The sequence below is a fragment of the Anomaloglossus baeobatrachus genome, chromosome 3 (assembly GCF_048569485.1).
Source record: "Anomaloglossus baeobatrachus isolate aAnoBae1 chromosome 3, aAnoBae1.hap1, whole genome shotgun sequence".
Lineage (NCBI taxonomy): Eukaryota > Metazoa > Chordata > Amphibia > Anura > Aromobatidae > Anomaloglossus > Anomaloglossus baeobatrachus.
Window position 1 is genome coordinate 360,169,009 of NC_134355.1, and position 21,735 is coordinate 360,190,743.

The 21,735-nt window shown below is 41.7% G+C and overlaps 1 protein-coding gene across 1 annotated transcript in view; it reads left to right on the top strand.

Annotated features, from left to right (window-relative positions):
• The window catches only part of BACH2 (BACH transcriptional regulator 2), a 367,373-nt gene that overhangs the window by 305,160 nt on the left and 40,478 nt on the right, over positions 1–21,735 (top strand). Inside the window, exon 5 of the mRNA XM_075340126.1 lies at positions 10,822–12,354. Within this exon, the coding sequence (XP_075196241.1) occupies positions 10,822–12,354 (1,533 nt within the window). The remainder of the gene's footprint in view (positions 1–10,821; positions 12,355–21,735) is intronic.

Sequence of the window (21,735 nt, forward strand, 5' to 3'; positions counted from 1 at the left end):
CCACACTTCATAGAGCACCAAGAAGAAAATAGAATGATGGGAAGAGTGAGCATACCGTTATTACAAAGACAGAGGTTATTTATCAGTCTACAAACTATGATATTCTGATGTTCACGAGGAAGAAGGAGTTTGAGATTGAAATCTATAGCCAGCCAGCAAGAATCCATCTCACATTTATTAAGTATGCTGGCTTTCATTCAGATGGTGAAGTTCTATCTCCTCAGTGTAGAATTCCTTTGGGGCTACGGAGGTTAAAGAACAATGGCAAGTGAATTCTGAATCTCAGCATTTGAATTTTAATGATCAGTAGCTTGCATGTAGAGTAGGTTTCAAAGTATTTCCTGCGGCGTCAGTAGTCTTTTAATGGCCCATGTGCATAAAAAATCAGGAATTTGTGTTCTATTTCAATGTAACAAATATAAATGTGAACAATGTAACAACAATGAGTAGACATTTCTGGAAATTACCTCAGGTAAGGGTAAATAGAAATAACTAGCACACCATGAGCATTCGTCCCACATGCATACTGAAAGAAGATTGTTTTGCCGTTCTAAACAAAATGATGAATATGGAGGGGGATATTATGCTCCATTGAACACTTTGTGTTATAAAAGGATAAGATTATTATTTTTTCTTAACTCAGAGACACAAAGTGAAATGGGTGCGTTAACCTTAATGGGAATTTGTCGCTAGGATTTTGCTACCTCATCGGAGAGCAGCATAATGTAAGCAAAAACCTGCTGACAGATTCCGTTTAAAGCGGGCTTTACACGCTACAACATCGCTCAAGTGATCTCATTGGGGTCACGGAATTTGTGACGCACATCCGGTCGCTTTAGCGATACCGTTGCGTGTGACACCTATGAGCGATTTTGCATAGTCACAAAAACGTGCAAAATCGCTCATCGGTGACATGGGGGTCCATTCTCAAATATCGTTACTCAGCAGTAAAGAAGTTGTTCCTCGTTCCTGCGGCAGCACACATCGCTCCGTGTGACACCGCAGGAACGAGGAACCTCACCTTACCTGCGTCCCGGCCACAATGCGGAAGGAAGGAGGTGGGTGGGATGTTACGTCCCGCTCACCTCCGCCCCTCCGCTTCTATTGGGCGGCGGTTCAGTGACGCTGCTGTGACGCTGAACGAACTGCCCCCTTAGAAAGGAGGCGGTTCGCCGGTCACAGCGACGTCGCAGGGAAGGTAAGTCCGTGTAACGGGTCCGGGCGATGTTGTGCGATACGGGCATCGATTGGCCCATGTCGCACAACCGATGGGGGTGGGTACGCACGCTGGCGATATCGGTACCGATATCGCAGTGTGTAAAGCGGCCTTAAGTATTACACGCTGAAAGTGTACTTGTAGTCAAGTGTACATGAGTATTAGCACTATTTCTGGCCATTATTTAACTTGTATCCTGCATTTTTTGCTCCAGTGTTTCCTCTTTGCATGCACTGTCTTTGATTCACGTGACACACAGTACATAGAGGAATGAGGGATTCCTGCTCTGTGCAGCATTGGTAAGAAGCATCAGCATGAAGAACAACACATACAGCAGTGTAGTTGTGAATCCAGTTGTGGGGCAGTGTAGCCGTGAATCCAGCTGTGGGTTAGATAAGGCACTGTATGTGTCTGTGTCTCTCACTTTGCTTCTCCCTTCTCCTCTTGATAAACTTCAATAGGCAGGTGTAATTTGATCTTTCCGAGAGCTGGTAGTCTACCTTGTTTTGAGGAAGACAGTTCTTAGCTGTATTTTAGTGGAGTGAGGGGCTGATTAGTAAGCAAGGAAGCATGGATATATGACAGAAGTACAGTGCCTACAAGTAGTATTCAAACCCCCTGCAGATTTAGCAGGTTTGATAAGATGCAAATAAGTTAGAGCCTGCAAACTTCAAACAAGAGCAGGATTTATTAACAGATGCATAAATCTTACAAACCAACAAGTTATGTTGCTCAGTTAAATTTTAATAAATTTTCAACATAAAAGTGTGGGTCAATTATTATTCAACCCCTAGGTTTAATATTTTGTGGAATAACCCTTGTTTGCAATTACAGCTAATAATCATCTTTTATAAGACGTGATCAGGCTGGCACAGGTCTCTGGAGTTATCTTGGCCCACTCCTCCATGCAGATCTTCTCCAAGTTATCTAGGTTCTTTGGGTGTCTCATGTGGACTTTAATCTTGAGCTCCTTCCACAAGTTTTCAATTGGGTTAAGGTCAGAAGACTGACTAGGCCAGTGCAACACCTTGATTTTTTCCCTCTTGAACCAGGCCTTGGTTTTCTTGGTTGTGTGCTTTGGGTCGTTGTCTTGTTGGAAGATGAAATGACAACCCATCTTTAAGATCCTTGATGGAGGAGCGCAGGTTCTTGGCCAAAATCTCCAGGTAGGCCGTGCTATCCATCTTCCCATGGATGCGGACCAGATGGCCAGGCCCCTTGGCTGAGAAACAGCCCCACAGCATGATGCTGCCACCACCATGCTTGACTGTAGGGATGGTATTCTTGGGGTCGTATGCAGTGCCATCCAGTCTCCAAACGTCACGTGTGTGGTTGGCACCAAAGATCTCGAGCTTGGTCTCATCAGACCAGAGAACCTTGAACCAGTCTGTCTCGGAGTCCTCCAAGTGATCATGAGCAAACTGTAGATGAGCCTTGACATGACGCTTTGAAAGTAAAGGTACCTTACGGGCTTGTCTGGAACGGAGAGCATTGCGGTGGAGTACATTACTTATGGTGTTGACTGAAACCAATGTCCCCACTGCCATGAGATATTCCCGGAGCTCCTTCCTTGTTGTCCTTGGGTTAGCCTTGACTCTTCGGACAAGCTTGGCCTCGGCACGGGTGGAAACTTTCAAAGGCTGTCCAGGCCGTGGAAGGCTAACAGTAGTTCCATAAGCCTTCCACTTCCGGATGATGCTCCCAACAGTGGAGACAGGTAGGCCCAACTCCTTGGAAAGGGTTTTGTACCCCTTGCCAGCCTTGTGACCCTCCACAATCTTGTCTCTGATGGCCTTGGAATGCTCCTTTGTCTTTCCCATGTTGACCAAGTGTGAGTGCTGTTCACAAGTTTGGGGAGGGTATTAATTAGTCAGAAAAGGCTGGAAAAAGAGATAATTAATCCAAACATGTGAAGCTCATTGTTCTTTGTGCCTGAAATACTTCTTAATACTTTAGGGGAACCAAACAGAATTCTTGTGGTTTGAGGGGTTGAATAATAAATGACCCTCTGAATAAACTTTTCACAATTTAAAAAAGAAATAACATTCTTTTTTGCTGCAGTGCATTTCACACTTCCAGACTGATCTACAGTCCAAATGTCACAATGCCAAGTTAATTCTGAATGTGTAAACCTGCTAAATCTGCAGGGGGTTGAATACTACTTGTAGGCACTGTATATCGTATCGTACATTTGTTTCTACTATTCATTTAAACTTTCTTGAAATGACAGTGACCATTTAATGGGAACAGATCTTGCTATGGTACAATGTTTGGCAGTAGCTCTCACACTTCATGGGTGCAGAATAACAAAATAATTGCAGCGAGTTGCCCCGTGATTAGTTGAGATCTAATGGTCATGCTGTAACCCAAGATGGCTGATAACTGCTGCCCGAACCCAAATGCTGCTATAGGTCTTAAAGTAGGCCATTCTTTACTGTAGCATACCTCGCCTATCTGCTGGACTGCTGGATGCTTTGATAGACTCATGGTTGTCCACTGGCGTTACATTGGATCTTGGGAGCCACTCACACCTGCAATATTTACAGAGTAACTTATCCTACATTCACACTTCACAGATGTCATCTTTCAAGAAGTAATTTTAACCTAGATGGTTTTTAAAGGGGTTTTCCAGTTTCAGAAAACCCCTCTCCCCAGCTGCAGTTTAAAAAAAAACAAAAAACTTGGATTTACTAGCCTCTTCCTGTTCCCGTAGTAATTGATTGTCTGCAGCGTTAACATTACGTCGATATGGCTACAGTCAATAACCAAGCTCAGGAATTCTGCCCAAAAGTCAACTTCTTTCCAGACTTCAGTCATTCCCTGCGTTCTATCCTGTAGTCCACAAGCAAATTTCTGAATGGTTGTGTATGTGCCTAAGCCTACTTTCTTTCTCGCGGCTCTTATAAAAATTGGAAAGTTCTGGTGAAAAGAAATATCTAAATTAACTTTGCTCAGCTGTTTCTACTAAAGGTGATGAATCAGTTTTCAGAACTTTGATTCAGCGACCACATCAGTATTCCATGGCTGTCTGATAGAAGCCTTGCAAACCGATTCCTAACTGCCAGCATTCTTTGTGCCTCCTCCAATTAGTAGGGCTGACGAGATGTTATGTATGAGTTATGCCACAACAGTGATGTTTTCCCGGACCTATAAATCAGAAGAGGCACTGGGGATTCCACCTTAGTAGGAGGTGGTTCTCGGGGCCCCTATCCGGCAGCTGCGGAAAATTGACATGGCTGATGGATCTAGTTCCTACCAATCAGAAAACTTAGGGCGGCTTTGCACGTTGCAACATCTCACGTACGATGTCGGTGGGGTCAAATCGAAAGTGACAAACATCCGGCGTCACTTTCGACATTGTAGTGTGTAAATTCTAGATGATACGATTAACGAGCGCAAAAGCGTCGTTATCGTATCATCGGTGTATTCTCCGACATTTCCATAATGCCGGTCCCGCGACAGGTACGATGTAGTTCCTCGTTCCTGCGGCAGCACACATCGCTGTGTGTGAAGCCGCTGGAGCGAGGAACATCACCTTACCTGCCGCCGGCGGCTATGCGGAAGGAAGGAGGTGGGCGGGATGTTTACATCCTGCTCATCTCCGCCCCTCCGCTTCTATTGGCCGCCTGCCGTGTGACATCGCTCTGACGTTGTACCACCCGCCCCCTTAGGAAGGAGGCGGGACGCCGGCCAGAGCGACGTTGCACGCCAGGTGAGTGCATGTGAAGCTGCCGTAGCGATAATGTTCGCTACGGCAGCTATCACAAGATATTGCTGCTGCGATGGGGGTGGGGACTATCGCGTGCGACATCGCATCGGCTTGCGATGTCGCAACGTGCAAAGCCCGCCTTACAGTTTCAACAAAATTTTTCAACATGATGTTATAATACAGAATATTTTAGACACGCTATAGACAGAGAAGTAATAAATGGCACTCAAAGCCCAGTTCAGAAGTTTGTCCAAGCTGTCAACTAATGTACTAATGTCCTTGGAGTCCCTGTATAGTGAGCTGTGACTAAAGCTGGGTTTACACACTGCAACATCTCAAATGACATTGCTGTAACGTCACCGGTTTTGTGACACAATAGCGATGTTGTTTGCGATGTTGCAGTGTGTGAAACACATCAGCGACCTGGCCCCTGCTGTGAAGTTGCTGATCGCTATAAATCGTTCAGGACCATTCCTAGGTCCTTTGTTTCCCGCTGTGCAGCATGCATCGCTACAAAGTTTCAGTGTGTGAAAGACTTTGCAGCGACTTTGTTAGCAACTTCCCTTTCAAAAAGCTGCTTATCAACGTCCCCAACAACCAGCTAGGTCGCTCTGCAGGTCCGGATCGCTGTTGCGTTGTTGGCCAGGTTTGCCTGTTTGACAGCTCACCAGCGACTCAACAGAGACTTAGGGAGGTCGCTGTTACGTCACAAAACCGGTGACGTTACAGCGATGTCCTTTGCGATGTTGCAGTGTGTAAACCCAGCTTAACTGCTGTGTGCACACTCCTATGACTGAAAGCCAGCGGCTCTCAGGAGACTAAAATTTTATTATCTCTTGTTAGCTGTACTTTCAATAAGGCGGCCAGGCAGCATTTTAATGTTATTTACCTGCAGATTAACCCTATATCTGCAGATAATTAGTTCTTTTGGAGATGACAGATTGCCTTTAAATTCTTTATCAGGTATGACAATTTTTATGTGCGGGTGAAAGGTCACACAACTGTAGACAGTTTGTTACTCCACTTGACTTTTGGCCTTCTGACATCAGTTTATCTTTCTGCTGTGTATATTTCTGAATGAGTGATACAGATTAGTGCAAAGTCCAAAAGTCACTGTCAAGTTATTTGTCTGCATGGCCGTTCTTACTGCTATTGTGGGACATGCCGTGTTGCTTTATAAATGTCACATTTTGTAAGAATGGGTCACTAGGGTAGAAGGCTTTGTGCTCTACACAATTTATGTTCAGTGCTTAGAATGCAGCAGTGTAATAAGATGAATGTTGTCATCACGCCAAGAGCCTTGAGTGACCGTTGTGAAATTCCACGTTGTAGTCAAAGCAGTGTCGTAGAGGGCTGGATTGGATGTATATGTTCTTACTGAAGAACCAGCTTGTGAAATGCTGTGTAGTCCATTAAAGAAACTTGAAGCACAACATCCAGGATACAATGAATGTGGCTTTTGTTCTTTTTCTATAGCTCTCAACCATGCTCACTGATGAAATGGCTCTACTATGGAATGTTATGAATCACTTACAGGGCTGTTTATTGTGTATATGTGCTAGGACAGGAAAATCCCGTCTTATACCTGTCAGGAAGAGTAATTAAGTGCCATGCTGCAGAACATGACTTTTCCAAAGAGTTGTGATTATCATGTGAAGTGATTTAACAAGCATTCTTTTCACATAAGGAAGAATTCAATTTTTTCATTGGGTTGAAGCTGTGGCAAAGCTGAATTTATCATTTTATGCTAATTTGATAGGAGTCAGCCAACAATCTCGATGTTTTCTAAACCCTCTGAAGTATCTTTCTTAAAGCACCACTCGTGGGTTTTTTTAGCACTCGAGTGGTGCTTTAATCCCAAGTCCCCTGCCCCCAGTGTTATACTTAGCTTTCGGTCTTTTCACCTTTTTTTGTCATCACTCCAGTTTGGGGCCCCTTCGTGTAACTGTAACTTCTGACTGACTGGTTGTCAGAAGCTACGTCACAAGCTGTCAATACAAGTCTATGACAGCTAGAACGAGGCTCTCATAGAGTTGTATTGATTTGTGACATAACACGCACTCCATGAAACACTGGAGCAGCAAGCAGGTGACAAGATGCTGGAGACCGACCGGCGTGACGCTGAAAACAGATGAAGACTCTGGAGGGTGAGTATAAGATAGGGGACAGTTTAAAGCAACATTCCAGCTGTGAAATAAAAAAGCTCTGGTGTGGTGCTTTAAGCTTATTTTCAATTCTCTTGTGAAATGAACATCAACCAATAGCCAATCTCAGCACAAGAGTTAGCATCTGTTCACATGTACCATTGCCATCCATTTGTAATGAATCCACTATTAAAACAACCTCATAAATGGATCAAAAACAGATGTATACATTGGTTTCTATTTTGCATCCATTTTTTATCTGTTTTTACTAAAAGTGTCTCTGAATATCTCTTTTGTCTTGACCACGAAGGTTAACAGGTCACATAACAGATGCCCATTAGTGATGAGTGGGCACTACCATGCTTGGGTACTTGGTACTCGTAACAAGCAGTTGGATGCTCAAATGGGCACGACTCGAGTACCCAAGTATAATGGAAGTCAATGGGGAACTTAAGTATTTTCCAGAAGATTTCCATGAAAAATGCTCAACTTCCCCATTGACTTTCTGTATACTGAAGTACGCGAGTTGCGCCCATCTGAGCATCCAACTGCTGGCTAAGGGGACTGAGCACCCGAGCATGGTAGTGCCCACTCATCACTAATACCATCCATTATGATCCATTTCCTATAGACTTCAATGTAAAAAAAAAATGGACCCACTTGCTATCCATTTTTTAAAGGGGGCTGGATAAAATTGTTGAGCAGACTACATTTTTTTAATTCAACCAAAAAATTGATAGCAATTGGAAAGAAGACAAACTGAAGACATTTTAAGACATTTCTGTATCCATTCAAATTAATGTGTCTTGCAGTGTATAATTTTATTTTTGTTATCCCAAAACGTATTCCAAAGCTGAAATATCTACTGGACATATGAACATAGCCTTACCAAGAACTCATGATAGGTTGTACCTAGACAAGCATGCAGACAACAACTATCTTGTGTGCATGTCCAACTTTTGGAGCTGCTTTGGTTGTTCACTATGATAACTATGAGATTAGAAAAAGTAGTAGAGCGGTGACTGAACCTGCGCCAGCGCCACCACTGTGACTGAAGTCTGAATGCTGCCAGGAGGATTAAAATTAATTTCCTCCCAGCAGCAGGGTTCGACTTCGATGTGCAGGTGCTGGGCAGGTTCCAAACACTATTAACCTGCATATCTGCATGGGTAATAGCATTTTTTCATTTTTCCCTTTAAATTTACAATCCACAGATTTCAGAGGAACAGACTAAATATGTATGAGAAAGCCGTAACTCTGTCTACAGCAGATGTTTGGAAAAAAAGGGGTCAGGCATGTTGTTTTTTACATGACTAATCCTTTTTGCTCTTGCTAAAGATCAGCCATTACTATTGATTTCTAGCATGGCATACTCTCATCTGATTGAAAGCACATGCACATTCATAAGAAATAGCTCAAAGTTCTGAGCGTTTGGTGTTAAGAGCCGAAAAAAATGGAAACTTTAATATTCATGTTAAAACTGACACAATCCACATGTTCTGATAAATATTTCTTTTTTTACACAATTTTTTTGTTGTCTTTTGTCTCAGTAGTTAGCATGACCTTTATCAGGATCTTTCATCCTTTGTGAGATTTGATCATTGTGGTCCCTACGTTTTCTCTCTGGTCAGTGCCTCTGATATCCATAAGAATTATTAGATTCTCACTTCCATTTGGCTTCAGCCTTTTGTTGCTATGCCACTGTGACAAAGGTAACTTTCCAGGAATAGTTTTGCAGCAGGATTTAATTTTAGCTTCACATTCTTGCTGGTTAATTGGTTAAGCAATCACATACTTGATCTATTCTGTTATTATATCTCATTATATTTCCTATATTATATTTTTACACTTTTTATTTGAAAATATTAGAAAGGTTTCCAGAATCTCATGGTTACTGTAGAAAGTTTGATCTTGCTTTTTAATTCACTGGGTCACTGATAATGTCATTGGTACTGTCCATACAGGTGCATCCGTTGTACACGTCCTTGAGATGTATATTTCTCGGACTGACCCCTACTGGAGTTTCACTGATACTTACACACATTAGTTTTAAAAACAGGTCCGTGTCTCTGGTCCGTGAGACTCAGAGCTTGTCCTATTCTTATCCTGTTTACTGATCAGACTAAACCGTTAAGTCACTGGGGACAAGTTAAACATGGATGAAAATGGAAGACATACTTTGTATTTCATTTTTTTCATCCAACTTTTAACTTTTATCACTGATCCATTTTTAAAGGGAACCTGTCACCGAGTTTTTCCCCTATAAGCTGCGACCAGCAAAAGTCAGCCCTTATATACAGCATTATAGAATATCGTATAAGTTCCCACGCTGCTCTGTATAACAAAAAAGGCCTTTACTATTCTCACCTAGAGGGCAGTCGGGTCCAATGGGCATCGCTGGTCTTGGGTCCGGTGCCTCTTCTGTCTTATGCAGTCGCCTCCTCCTTCTCAACTCCACGTCCTACATCATCTGCACAGAGTCCTCCATTCCGCTTCTGTGCATGCGCACTTTGTTCTGCCCTGATGAGGGCAGATCAACGTATTGTAGTGCGAATGCGCAGGCGTTCTTTGACCTTTCCTCAAGCCTATGCAATACAGTACCTTGCTCTGCCCTCATCATGACAGATAAAAGTGTTCAAAAGTGCAATTGAGGACTTTGTGTGGATGACGTAGGATGTGTCATCTCTACCAAGCTGGGAAGGAGGATAAGACTGCTCAAGATAGAGCAGTGGCCAGACCCGAGAGCAGTGACTTCCGTTGGACCCGACTGCCCCCAAGGTGAGTATAATAAAGGTCTTTTTTACGTTCCACAGAGCAGCCTGGGCTCTTATAATTTATATACAATATTCTGGAATGCTGTAGATAAGGGCTCACTGGTGCTGGCAGCTTGTAAGGGAAAAACCTGGTGACAGGTTCCCTTAAAAAAATCAATAGATAAGACGTTTACACAGACACTGCGTTCTTTTCCACATTCACTGGTCCCTTTAGGTTAGGGCTTATGTCTAAAAAACCCCAATGCAAAATGGGATTTAAATGTGTGTGCCGACAGGGCAATTGAATATAATGGTACAGACACAGTCTGCAGAAAAGAAAAGAAAGCCTGATGTAAATTATGAATTTAGAAGGAGAGTTTAAGAAATGCAGTCATCTTTATTGTCTTGCTCCAGACGGTGTATATCATTCTTTCACTAATTCATACTTTTTAGAAATGACATTGTTATATACATATATTAATTTTACATGTACATGGAGAAGAGATTCTATACCTTTTATACTATTTCATCTGAGACATGCTGATATAGTCAGCCAGTTGCCAGATGTAAAGACCCAGCAGTCATCTTGGCTTAAAAATGCAATTTGTGTTTTTCTATCTAAAACACGTACAATGATAGGATTCTAGCCGTGAAATCCAAGCAAAATGGGATTCCTCGTTCCCCAGTAGAGGCAGATGTGGTTGCTTGTGTTGAGTTAGCACATTTTTATCACTCATCAGGGATGCTGTTTGAAGTTTTCCTACCTGTGCTTCAGTCTAGCTTTCTTTTTCAGTCATGGCATGATGTGTAGAAGCAAGTAGAATTAATTATTAAATGTGGAGTCACTGCTGACCTGATGGGAGATTAACTGCTGCTTTACTGTGTATATGTATGAACATTGTAGCTGTCAACTTATCTCACTACACTTGAGGGACTCTGGACAATTGCTGTGCTGATAGTAATGTTGGCAATTTCCCTGCTTTTTTCTTTTTTTTGCAGGTCACTGCTAGAGGATTTGGTCCATTGTTGCAGTTTGCCTACACTGCGAAGCTATTACTGAGCAGAGAAAACATCCAAGAGGTCATCCAATGTGCTGAATTCCTACGTATGCATAACCTGGAGGACTCCTGTTTCCGCTTCCTTCAGTCACAGCTTCTAAACAATGAAGATGGCTTGTTTCTATGTAAGAAAGACACCTCATGCCAGAGTGTGCACAATGAGACTTTTGATTGTGAAGAGGAAACTATGGAATCTGAAACCTCAAAAATATCTTGCCCCAAGGAAAGAATGCACCACGAGCCTTTCAACTTTGGTTCAGGTGAGAAAGAGGATGATAGAAATGAAGTTATGTTGGCCAATTCCAATATGCAAAGGGAAAACAAAGAAAGTTTAGACAAGGATCCTATAATCCGCTACCCACGATATAAGAAATACCAGTTGGCTTGTACTAAGAATGTCTACAATACATCACACAGTACCTCAGGTTTTTCAAGCACATTCAATGAACATAACTCTGAAATTGGCCTAAAATCAGGACTTCCTTTAAGCCAGATAAAAAGAGAACCACGAGACGATGATATTGATGAAGAGAGTGTTACACTTTGCTTGTCTGGGGATGAAAATGACATCAGGGATAAAGAAGATGTTGAGATGGTCAGAAAACAGCCGAGCCCTGTTAACATGGACAACCCCAAAAGTGTGTCATCTCCTTCAAATCTAAGAACTTTTTTTAGTAGAACGAAAGGGGGGGAATTTCCTGACTTGCCTGGTACTTCCCAACAACGCTTTGTCAGAAGTCCTTCATGCCCTGTGGAAAAGGGAGCAACTCAGGGTGACCATAAAACTGAATACAACCCATTCACTGGGAATTATGAACTGTCCTGTGAACCTCACAAAGATTCCTCTAACTTCCTCATGGCTTCACCTCTCCACGGGTCTGGTTCAGAGCTTGCCTCTAAGCATGAAATGGAATTAGACAGGAGAAGCGTCATATTTTCTTCAAGTGCTTGTGACCAAATAAGCACCCCGGTGCAATCATATTCTGGTGTCAGTTGTTTGGATAAAGAGTTTTCTGAGCATGTGCCAAAGGGTCTTTGGGCAGGAGGTAGCCAATCTCTACCTAGCTCGCACACCTTCTCCCATAGTGGGCTTATAACAGACCCATTGCCAGGAAGGCTGCGGCCAAACACTAGTTGTCCTGTGCCAATTAAAGTATGCCCTCGTTCTCCACCTTTGGAAACCAGAACAAGGACATCCAGCTCATGCTCCTCATATTCATATGCAGAAGATGGCAGTGGTGGATCCCCTTGTAGCCTTCCTCTTCTTGAATTTTCATCATCTCCCTGTTCACAAGGCCCACGATTTCCATCCACTGATCATCAAGAAGCTTGTTCGATGGCTGACTCAATTTATAATCAAGTACGGCCACAGATAAAATGTGAGCAGTCTTATGGAACAAACTCAAGTGATGAATCTGGATCATTTTCAGAAGCAGACAGTGAGTCATGTCCAGTGCAAGACAGAGGCCACGAGGTAAGGAACCCAAGCAATTGTTGAATTATGTATTATAACTGTATTAAATAATGTAATGATGTATTTTGCCACTCTGTTAGTTGATTCCCTTGAAGATAGTTTTAATTATACACAAGTTAGGTGGTTCTAATCAGGTCAGTAGTGCTTGGCCAGATGCACTTTTATTAGCCACCTTTATTTTACCCCACGGCAAAGACACATAGGAGAGCTGTGATGTGGCTTAATACCACGAGTTGCTATGTTATTCAGATTGTTAAAGATACATTATTTTTTTTGGTAATGGTCACTAAAGTTTCCATCTGCCCCATGGCCTATCCCAACAGGTTCTTGCCCTTATAGTTTCCTTTTTGGAGATAGGTATAAATGCCATAAGTTTGTCTGAAATGTTCTTGAATAAAATCACTTTAACAGCTCATTCTCCTTATAAGCACAGAGGGAAGTAACAACATATTTTTTGAAGGCGTGTATCTGCAAGCCAACACTTAAAATTCAATCTAAAGGTTAAAACTCCCTTCAACAAATCTATTATACATGTTTGTGATGATTGACTATTGGCTACTTGTACTTAAAGTAATGTTTTTGTCTTTATGCTCAGTGTTCAGACACAATACTCTTCGGCAGCCAAAAGAATAGCAGCTTTTGCTGCCCCCACATAAGAAAAAAAAAACAAGCCAAAACTAAAGTGAACAGACAGGGAAGTGCAACTGTTCGCAATTAATTATTTGGTTTGTTAGACAGTATTTGGCCCTTGTCTTTTTTACAGGCCATTAAATTAAAGTGTCTAGTCTACCATTTTTGATCCTCAGCCATATGAGCTCAGAACACGTGCTTTTCTGTAAGAAATACATTATTTTCTTGGGGAGTACATAAGGACAGGCTATAGATTTCCTAAAAATCTTGCATTAAAAGCATATTACACAATGCAATCCAAGCTGCGGTCTAGTGATGCAATGAAGAATTTCCTGGCTCTTTATAGTTTGTAAGTTTTCATTGCTAGCTTAAAATCTCAAAACATTACTTTAGCATAGAAATCATCCAGGCTGTGCACAATAGCTATCACACATATTACTTACTTTGTACAATGAATCTTCTAATAATAATGTAATATTTATTCACTTATATAGTACCATTAATTCCACAGTGCTTTACATACATTGGCAACACTGTCCCCATTGGGGCTCACAATCTATATGCCCTATTAGTATGACTTTGGAGTGTGGGAGAAAACCAGAGTACCCAGAGGAAACCCACGCAAACATGGGGAGGATATACAAACTCCTTGCAGATGTTGTCCTTGGTGGGATTTCAACCCAGGACCCCAGCGCTGCAAGATATTGTAAAGCAAAGTTGTTATGGTCACAGGAAGTTATTGTGTTTTAACTTTAAAGCAATGTTCACATCACGTTTTAAATTATGGTCAGTAGCTCTGTTGTGGCTTACGACTGAAACTCCAAAAAATGAGATTCTGGCTTATGCACTGATGGGGCTATTGTTAGTAATGATGTATATGGTGTCACAATGTGCTGGGTCATTTATAATTTTTGGCAGTATATAGCTGTTGGAGGTGGGCAGCAATTTTTCATTGTTACTAGGGTAAGTAGAGAAAATGGACCATACATTTTGTTGTACAATTTTTTCTGAGTACACCTGATACCTCAGATGCAGTGGAAAACTTCTGTTTGGGCATATGGCAGGGCTCGGAAAGGAAGGAGCACTATTTGAATTTTTTAGTGCAAGATTGAATGGAATAGATAGCGGACATAATGTCGCATTTGCAAAGCCCCTGTTGTGCCTAAATAGTGGAAATCCCCACAAGTCATCCCGTTATGGAAACTATACCCCTCAAGGAATTTATCTAACGCTCTGGTGAGCACCTTGAACCCACAGGTGCGCCAAAGAATTTTATAGTGTTGTGCCGTGAAAATGAAAAAATACATTTTAACCTCAATTATGTTGCTTTAACCCCAATTTTTTCAATTTCACAATGGTATCAGGAGAAAATGGACCATATAGTTTGTTGTGCAGTTTCTCCTGCGTACAGGGATACCTCATATGTGGTGGAAAACTACTGGTTGGATGCAAAGCAGGGTTTGGAAGGGAAATAGCACTATTTGAAGTTTGGAGAGCAAAATTGTCTGTAATAGATAACAGACACAATGTCACTTTTGTAGAGCCCCTGATGTGTCTAAATAGTGGGAACCCTCCACAAGTCACCCCACTTTGGAAGCTATACTCCTCAAACAATTTATTTAAATGTGTGGTGAGCACCTTGAACCCACAAGTGCTTCACAAAATTTTATGACATTGAGCCTTGAAAATTAAAAAAATACATGGTGACAGGAGAAAACTGACCATATCAATTGTTGTGCAATTTCTTCGTTTTTTTCGATTCCCCATATCTGGTGGAAAACTACCTTTTGGGAGCACGGCAGGGCTCTGGAGTGAAGGAATGCTATTTGACTTTTGGAGCACCATTTTGGCTGGACTAGATTGCGAACACCATATCAAACACCATGTCAAATTTGAAGATCCCCTTTGATGCCAATACAGCAGAAACCCCCACAAGTGAACCCATTCTGGAAATTATACCTCCTAAGGAATTAAATCTAGCCGTAAATTAAGCCATTTTAACCCTCCAGAGATTCACCGAATTGTATAAAATTGGGCTGTGAAAATTAACAAATTACCATTTTTTTCTATTAAAATGTTGCTTTGGGCCCAAAATTTGAATTTTAAAAAAAGTTAAGAGAAGGAAATTGACCCCACAATTTTTTTACACAATTTCTCCTCAGTTTGCCAATACCCCATATCTGGTCACAAACTACTACTGAGCCACAGGGCAAAGCTAAGAATGGAAGGAGCTCCATATTGGAATTCAGATTTAGTCACAAAATGTTAAACTATTGGAAGAAAAAATAATTACATTTTTACCACTAAAATATTGTTATAGCCATAGATTTCTAATTTTCACAAGGGGAAGAGAGAAAACTGGACCCATAAAGTGTTAAAGAATTTTCCCTTTTGGTTGCAATACCCCACATGTGATTATACAGTACTGTTTGGACACAGGGCAGCGCACGGGAGGGTAGGACATTTAGAGCACAGATTTTCCTTAAATAGTTTGTGGTCTCCATTTGAAGAGCCCCTAAGTGCCAAGAAAGCAGAAACCCCCTTAAGTGACCACATTTTGGAAATTACACGCCTCTGGGAAATTATCTACAGGTGTATTTTCCCTCTGGAAATCAATATCAAACGCAGTGAATGTTGCAGAATTAAAAATTGCAAATAATCCCTTGCATTGCCTAGCATATTGTAGTGTGCCTACATTTTTCTCAGCCCCAGCTCGTGCTTCTACAGACCCACATTCCATAACTTTTGTGGGCTCTCCTAACTACAACAATGCCAAACATGTGGACGTTAACTGTGGTTTAGACACATTGTGGTGCTCAGAAGTGAGAGGGTATTTGAATTTGGGATAACAGAGTTTGCACTATAGCGATTTTCCAGAACCTTTCTGCTACCAGTAATGTGGAAGCCCCCTATATTTCTGTTAACAAATGATAGACATGAGTGGGGATTTGTTTTTTTGTGAGTTGAATTTACTGTTATTAGTGGAAATTTGGGGTAAAGAACATTTTGGCTCAGTTCACATTTGTTTTGTGCTCAATGCTGAGCATCTACATTAGGGTTTTCATCTATATCTCTTAAATGATTCAGGTGAAACCCCCAACTGATCAATTCACTATTGAAGCACCATACTTACTCCATTTGGCATCTATTCATCTTCAGCCTTTTCAAAGGTGCACAAAACTGTTGTTGACCACAGTTTTCAGCACGTTTAAAATGACACGTAAAAGATATACAGTACGTCAAGACAACAGGCCAGATGGGAGTTAAAAGTGGCTCCCTCTGCCTCATTACAGTGAATTTTCTATTGTTAATTTTGTCTGAATCACGTTTTTCAGAGATTTACACATAAACCCCCAATTGGAAGCGCTCACTGTGGAGCACAGGATAAATGTGAGCTGAACCTTACTTCGATCTTTGGGAGGCAGAATGAACAAATCAACAGCAGTTAAAGAACTGACTTTATTAATGGCTATAGTTTTTTTTTCCTGTGAGATGAGTTGAATTATTTAATGGTACCATTTTGAGCCAAATATTTTTTGATCAGTTTCTATTCTGATTTTTGTTAGGCATAATCAAGAAGAAAAGAAAGGGGGGGAGCCAGCACTGCTTGAGAATGGCATGCAAACAACTAAAAGTGTAAATTCACAAATTATTCCAACTGTACTATAATGCAAAATGAGATTTTTAGCAAACAATTGATCAATTTTTTGAGCCACCCCTGCCACGGCACGGCAAATCTCAATAGGGGGCTTAATTAACAAAGCCTGTGGAAAAGGGTGAGGTGGTTGAGTGTGAACAGCCTTGTCCACAGGCTTTGTTAAGCACCATTTACTTGGGCCTGTTCCGCCTTTATTCATGGACCCTGGCCTGGCACTGTGAGGGCCAGTTCTGACATTGTCCTGGTGTGTATGGCTTTAGCTGCACATGCTGGGACCTGGGCTGCCTTTATTCGCAGTTGCCTTTTTTTGCAAACATGAAAGCGTTTTCTGAAATGTTACACTTCAATATGGTTCTTCTTTTAATGAATTTAGAAAGCCGCATAGCACAATGGAAATATTAAATATAGAGTAGGACCCCCTAATTGAGATTTGCCATGAAGAAGAAACGGCAATTTAGGATTTTTCTTTTTTACGTTGTTCACCATGTCGTAAAAGTGATAAGACAGCTTTATTCTATGGGTACGGTTCCACTTGCATAAAACATTGGACTGCACTCGCAACAGAGCAAAACTATGGGGCAGTGTCCATCAGTGATTGATTTCTCATGCCATATCGGCCTGAGAAATGAATCGCATTTGACATCGATTCTCGGCTCACGCACCCCCCATACAAGTCTATGGGAGCGTGTGAAACATCGCACTGCACTCGCATGCCATCCGACTGCAGTACAATGTACGCAGAGACAGACCGGGGAGGAGATGAGGAGAAAGTTCTCCAATCTTCTCCACAGTTGGGATACGATTGCAAGATCGCATGACAGTCACATGACCCCCGGCTGACACTCGCAGTAGAGGGTCATTAGCATATCGCTTCCGATGCTCTCACATCTGAAGCTATGCGCAAGTGGAAAGTGGAGGCCTTTAGGTCAGTACAAATACAGCGATACAATTTTTATTTACATATGACTTTCTGATCATGTTTTATTCCACTTTTTTTATCAGCTGTATGATGAAAAGACAGATTTTCCTATGTCCTTTGTTTATTTATTTTTACAGTGTTAAATGAAGGAGTTAACTAGTGTGACACTTTTATAGATCGGTTTGTTCCGGACATGGCAATACCAAATACGTGTATTTTTTTCTTTTGTTTATTTTTGTTTTTACATAAATATACATATTTCTTGGTATAACCTTGTTTTAATTTTTTACATTTTTTTTTACATTTTTTTACTTAGTCCCTACATGTGACATTCATATTTTTTACTCTGATTGCCAGTATAATGTATTGTAATGTACATATATTGCAGTACATTATACATATCAGTGTGACACTGACAGAACACCAGTTAGACCATGCTCCTGGCATGGTCTAACAAGCCACCGTTGCTGGCTGATACCGAGGTCCTCATTTGACCTCGAGTTGCCATAGCAATGATTGGGTCTCCATGAGGATGTCACAGAAGTGCTGATTGGATGGAAGAGAGAGCACACTCCTACTCTAGCTTCCTAAATTCTATTGATCACTTCATTTAGGAGCTAAAACAGCAAGGGGCATCACAACAATTTTCATGTTTGTGACTTAAGCCTAGCTCCCAGCAACAATCGTGTATCAGAATATTCATCTGTTTCCATGCCTCCCAAAAAGGGTTGTTAAAACTTCTTTAAGTATATAGAACTCCAAAATTGTGCAATTGAAAATGCAACTTGTTCACTCCCCCAAGTAATCAAGTCCTCATAGAGCTATGTTGACGGGATAATTAAAAAGTTCAAAGGAACCTGTCATGTAAAAAAACACTATTAGGCCATATGCACATATTAAGTATTTGGTGAGTTTTTTACCTCATTATTTGTACGAGAAAAAACAGGAGTGGAACAATCCGAGGAAACATATCATAGAAACACAGCACCACTTCTGTATTTACTACCCACTCCTGGTTTTGACTACAAATACTGAGGTAAAACCTCATCAAATACTCATCGTGTGCACAGGCCTTAACCTGCAAATATGCGGTTAATCTGCAGGTAATCGCACTCTGACACCTTGCAGCTTCCGTACTGAGAGCCTTACTGGCGAGAGGAAATCCCCGGGCTTTCAATAATAGGGGGGCGCTGTTGGCGTGGTTTTAGTTGCTGCTCTATGCATAGTGATTGGCATCTGTAAACATGCACCAGGTACTGATTGATAGGCGACTCTGTACTGATGAAATGCTGAGCAGCAGGCAGTCAGTACTGGGGCGTGGTGGCAGCCAACTCTCTCTATGCACAAAGCAGTGACCGAAACAATGCTGGTCGTACCCCTAAGACTGAAAGCCCGAGGCTACAAGGAGAAAATTCATCATTTCCTCCCAGCAGCAAGCTCTCAGTGCAGCGGCCGCACAGCATCAGAACGATATTAGTCTATTAGTTTGCAGATTAACCCTGTATTTTCAGCTTAATAGTATATTTTAAAGGACACGTTCCCTTTACGATTCTATGATTGCGGTGACTCAAAATCTAAAAGTTTCCTTCAACCCATTGGTTAAAAAGGGAAGCCAGCACTTATCAGAGGGTTACCAAACAATTAGTTATCAGTGTATGCACTGAATGTCCACATCATCAAATCTACATTTAGCTGTTCTGTTTAAAGTGCATTGCTCTGTGTTTATTTGGGTGTCTGATGGAGCTGATATCCCACATTACAAAGGTACAAAGTCTGTTGTGGATGGATTGTGTGAAGTGGAGCAAAGAGCAGACTTTACACACTGCTGTAATGGCCAAAGTCTATCCTATGATATGTTGTATGCACAAGATGCCATTGCCAGCATTACTCCATTGCCTGGTCTCTGAAGTGTAAAAGTTTCCAAATATGTAGCTAATTGCAGTCTATGGAGCTACATTCAGCTCTATACCGCAATATTTATACCATAAAATTGCTGTGGGTAAGCTGAGTTATTCTCCTAAATGCCTGTACATACTGTATATACAGCTTTCTTGCGAGTGGTGTACTCTCTACAAGAACATTCTTGAATTACAACATGATTGAAAATTAAGGACATTCAATTTACAGAGAATAACTTCTCAGTTACTCGATGTTGCTACTGCAAAGTTCTTATGAGAACACACCTGAGCCAGGCTGTGGCTGTGAACTTCATTGTGGACGTTTGCTTTTTCACCTCTATGACACAAACCTGTTTTGATTGGTCAAAAAATAAACACCCACAGAGATGTTGTATGGTATATGCCCCATTGGTTGAAGGGAAAATTTGCATATTTGGCACTCTTTATTACTGGAGAATACCCACAAAAAAAAAAAAACTATTCAAGAAGCAGTGGAGCAGCACCTATTAGAAGAAGTACTCAGATTAAGTTAAAAAGAAAATGTAACCAAAGGTCCTCTTTAAGGACCTGCAAAGTCCTAAGTTGCAGTCTAATTTTTGGGTCAATAAAAGAAACAATTTCAAAAATCTAATACAATCTTGGAAAAATGTGTTTTCTTACATTCCGTTTACATTATTATATATAGAATCCAGGTCACTATGCAATGTAGGCTTGGTGTCAGAAGAGGACACAGATAGAAGAGGACCACTGCAATTTGCAGTCTATTAGCTCATCATAATTAGAGTTGAGCGCGGTTCGAGGTTCTCCAGTTCTAGGCTCGAGTGATTTTGGGGCCTGTTCTAGATCGAACTAGAACTCGAGCTTTTTGCAAAAGCTCGATAGTTCTAGAAACGTTCGAGAACGGTTCTAGCAGCAAAAAAACAGCTAATTCCTAGCTTGGTTTCCGCTGTAATAGTGTAAGTCACTCTGTGAATCACACTATTATGACATTTCAGTGTATAGTGTGCGTGAACAGCGCCTTCAGATCACTGCTGTTTCTATAATGGCGATCGTCATTTTTTTTCCTTGTCTTCCTTCCCTAAGCGCGCGCGTGTAGTGGGGCGGGCCAGCATGTCAGCCAATCCCAGACACACACACAGCTAAGTGGACTTTTAGCCAGAGAAGCAACGGCATGTGTGATAGGATGTCCATGTCACATGTCCCTGCATTATAAAATCGGACATTTTCCTCCAGGACGCCATTATCTCTTCTGCGTCTTTGGTGTCAGACATCACTGTCGCAGGTCCGTCCTTTGTCCTATCGCTGATACAGCTGTATGCGCTCCATACACAGCGCTGGACAGCTTAGGGAGAGCACTTTCTAGCAGTCTTTTAAGGGCTCAAACCGGCAGGGTCAGAGCCATAGGTGACAGGTCCTGAAAACAGCGACAGCGTCTGTGTAGCCAAGGTCAGGGATTTCCTCCCTGCATTTCCCTATTAGGAGGGAATAGAAAGGCAGGCTTCCTTTCCTCTACCCAGAGCCCCACAATCCTGGCACTGTACCCTCCTGTCCTCTGCACACTCCAACTCATTATAACTAAGCCATTATACTAGCAAACACTCAGTGTACCTACTGGCATCCTAAACGTGGCTATTGGACTTTGCTATAGTCCCACTAGTGCAAAGACATTTGCAGAGCACGTCTGCCTGCATTGCACACTCCAACTCATTATAACTAAGCCAATATACTAGCAAACACTCAGTGTACCTACTGGCATCCTAAACGTGGCTATTGGACTTTGCTATAGTCCCACTAGTGCAAAGACATTTGCAGAGCACGTCTGCCTGCATTGCACACTCCAACTCATTATAACTAAGCCAATATACTAGCAAACACTCAGTGTACCTACTGGCATCCTAAACGTGGCTATTGGACTTTGCTATAGTCCCACTAGTGCAAAGACATTTGCAGAGCACGTCTGCCTGCATTGCACACTCCAACTCATTATAACTAAGCCATTATACTAGCAAACACTCAGTGTACCTAGTGGCATCCTAAACGTGGCTATTGGACTTTGCTATAGTCCCACTAGTGCAAAGACATTTGCAGCACGTCTGCCTGCATTGCACACTCCAACTCATTATAACTAAGCCATTATACTAGCAAACACTCAGTGTACCTAGTGGCATCCTAAACGTGGCTATTGGACTTTGCTATAGTCCCACTAGTGCAAAGACATTTGCAGAGCACGTCTGCCTGCATTGCACACTCCAACTCATTATAACTAAGCCATTATA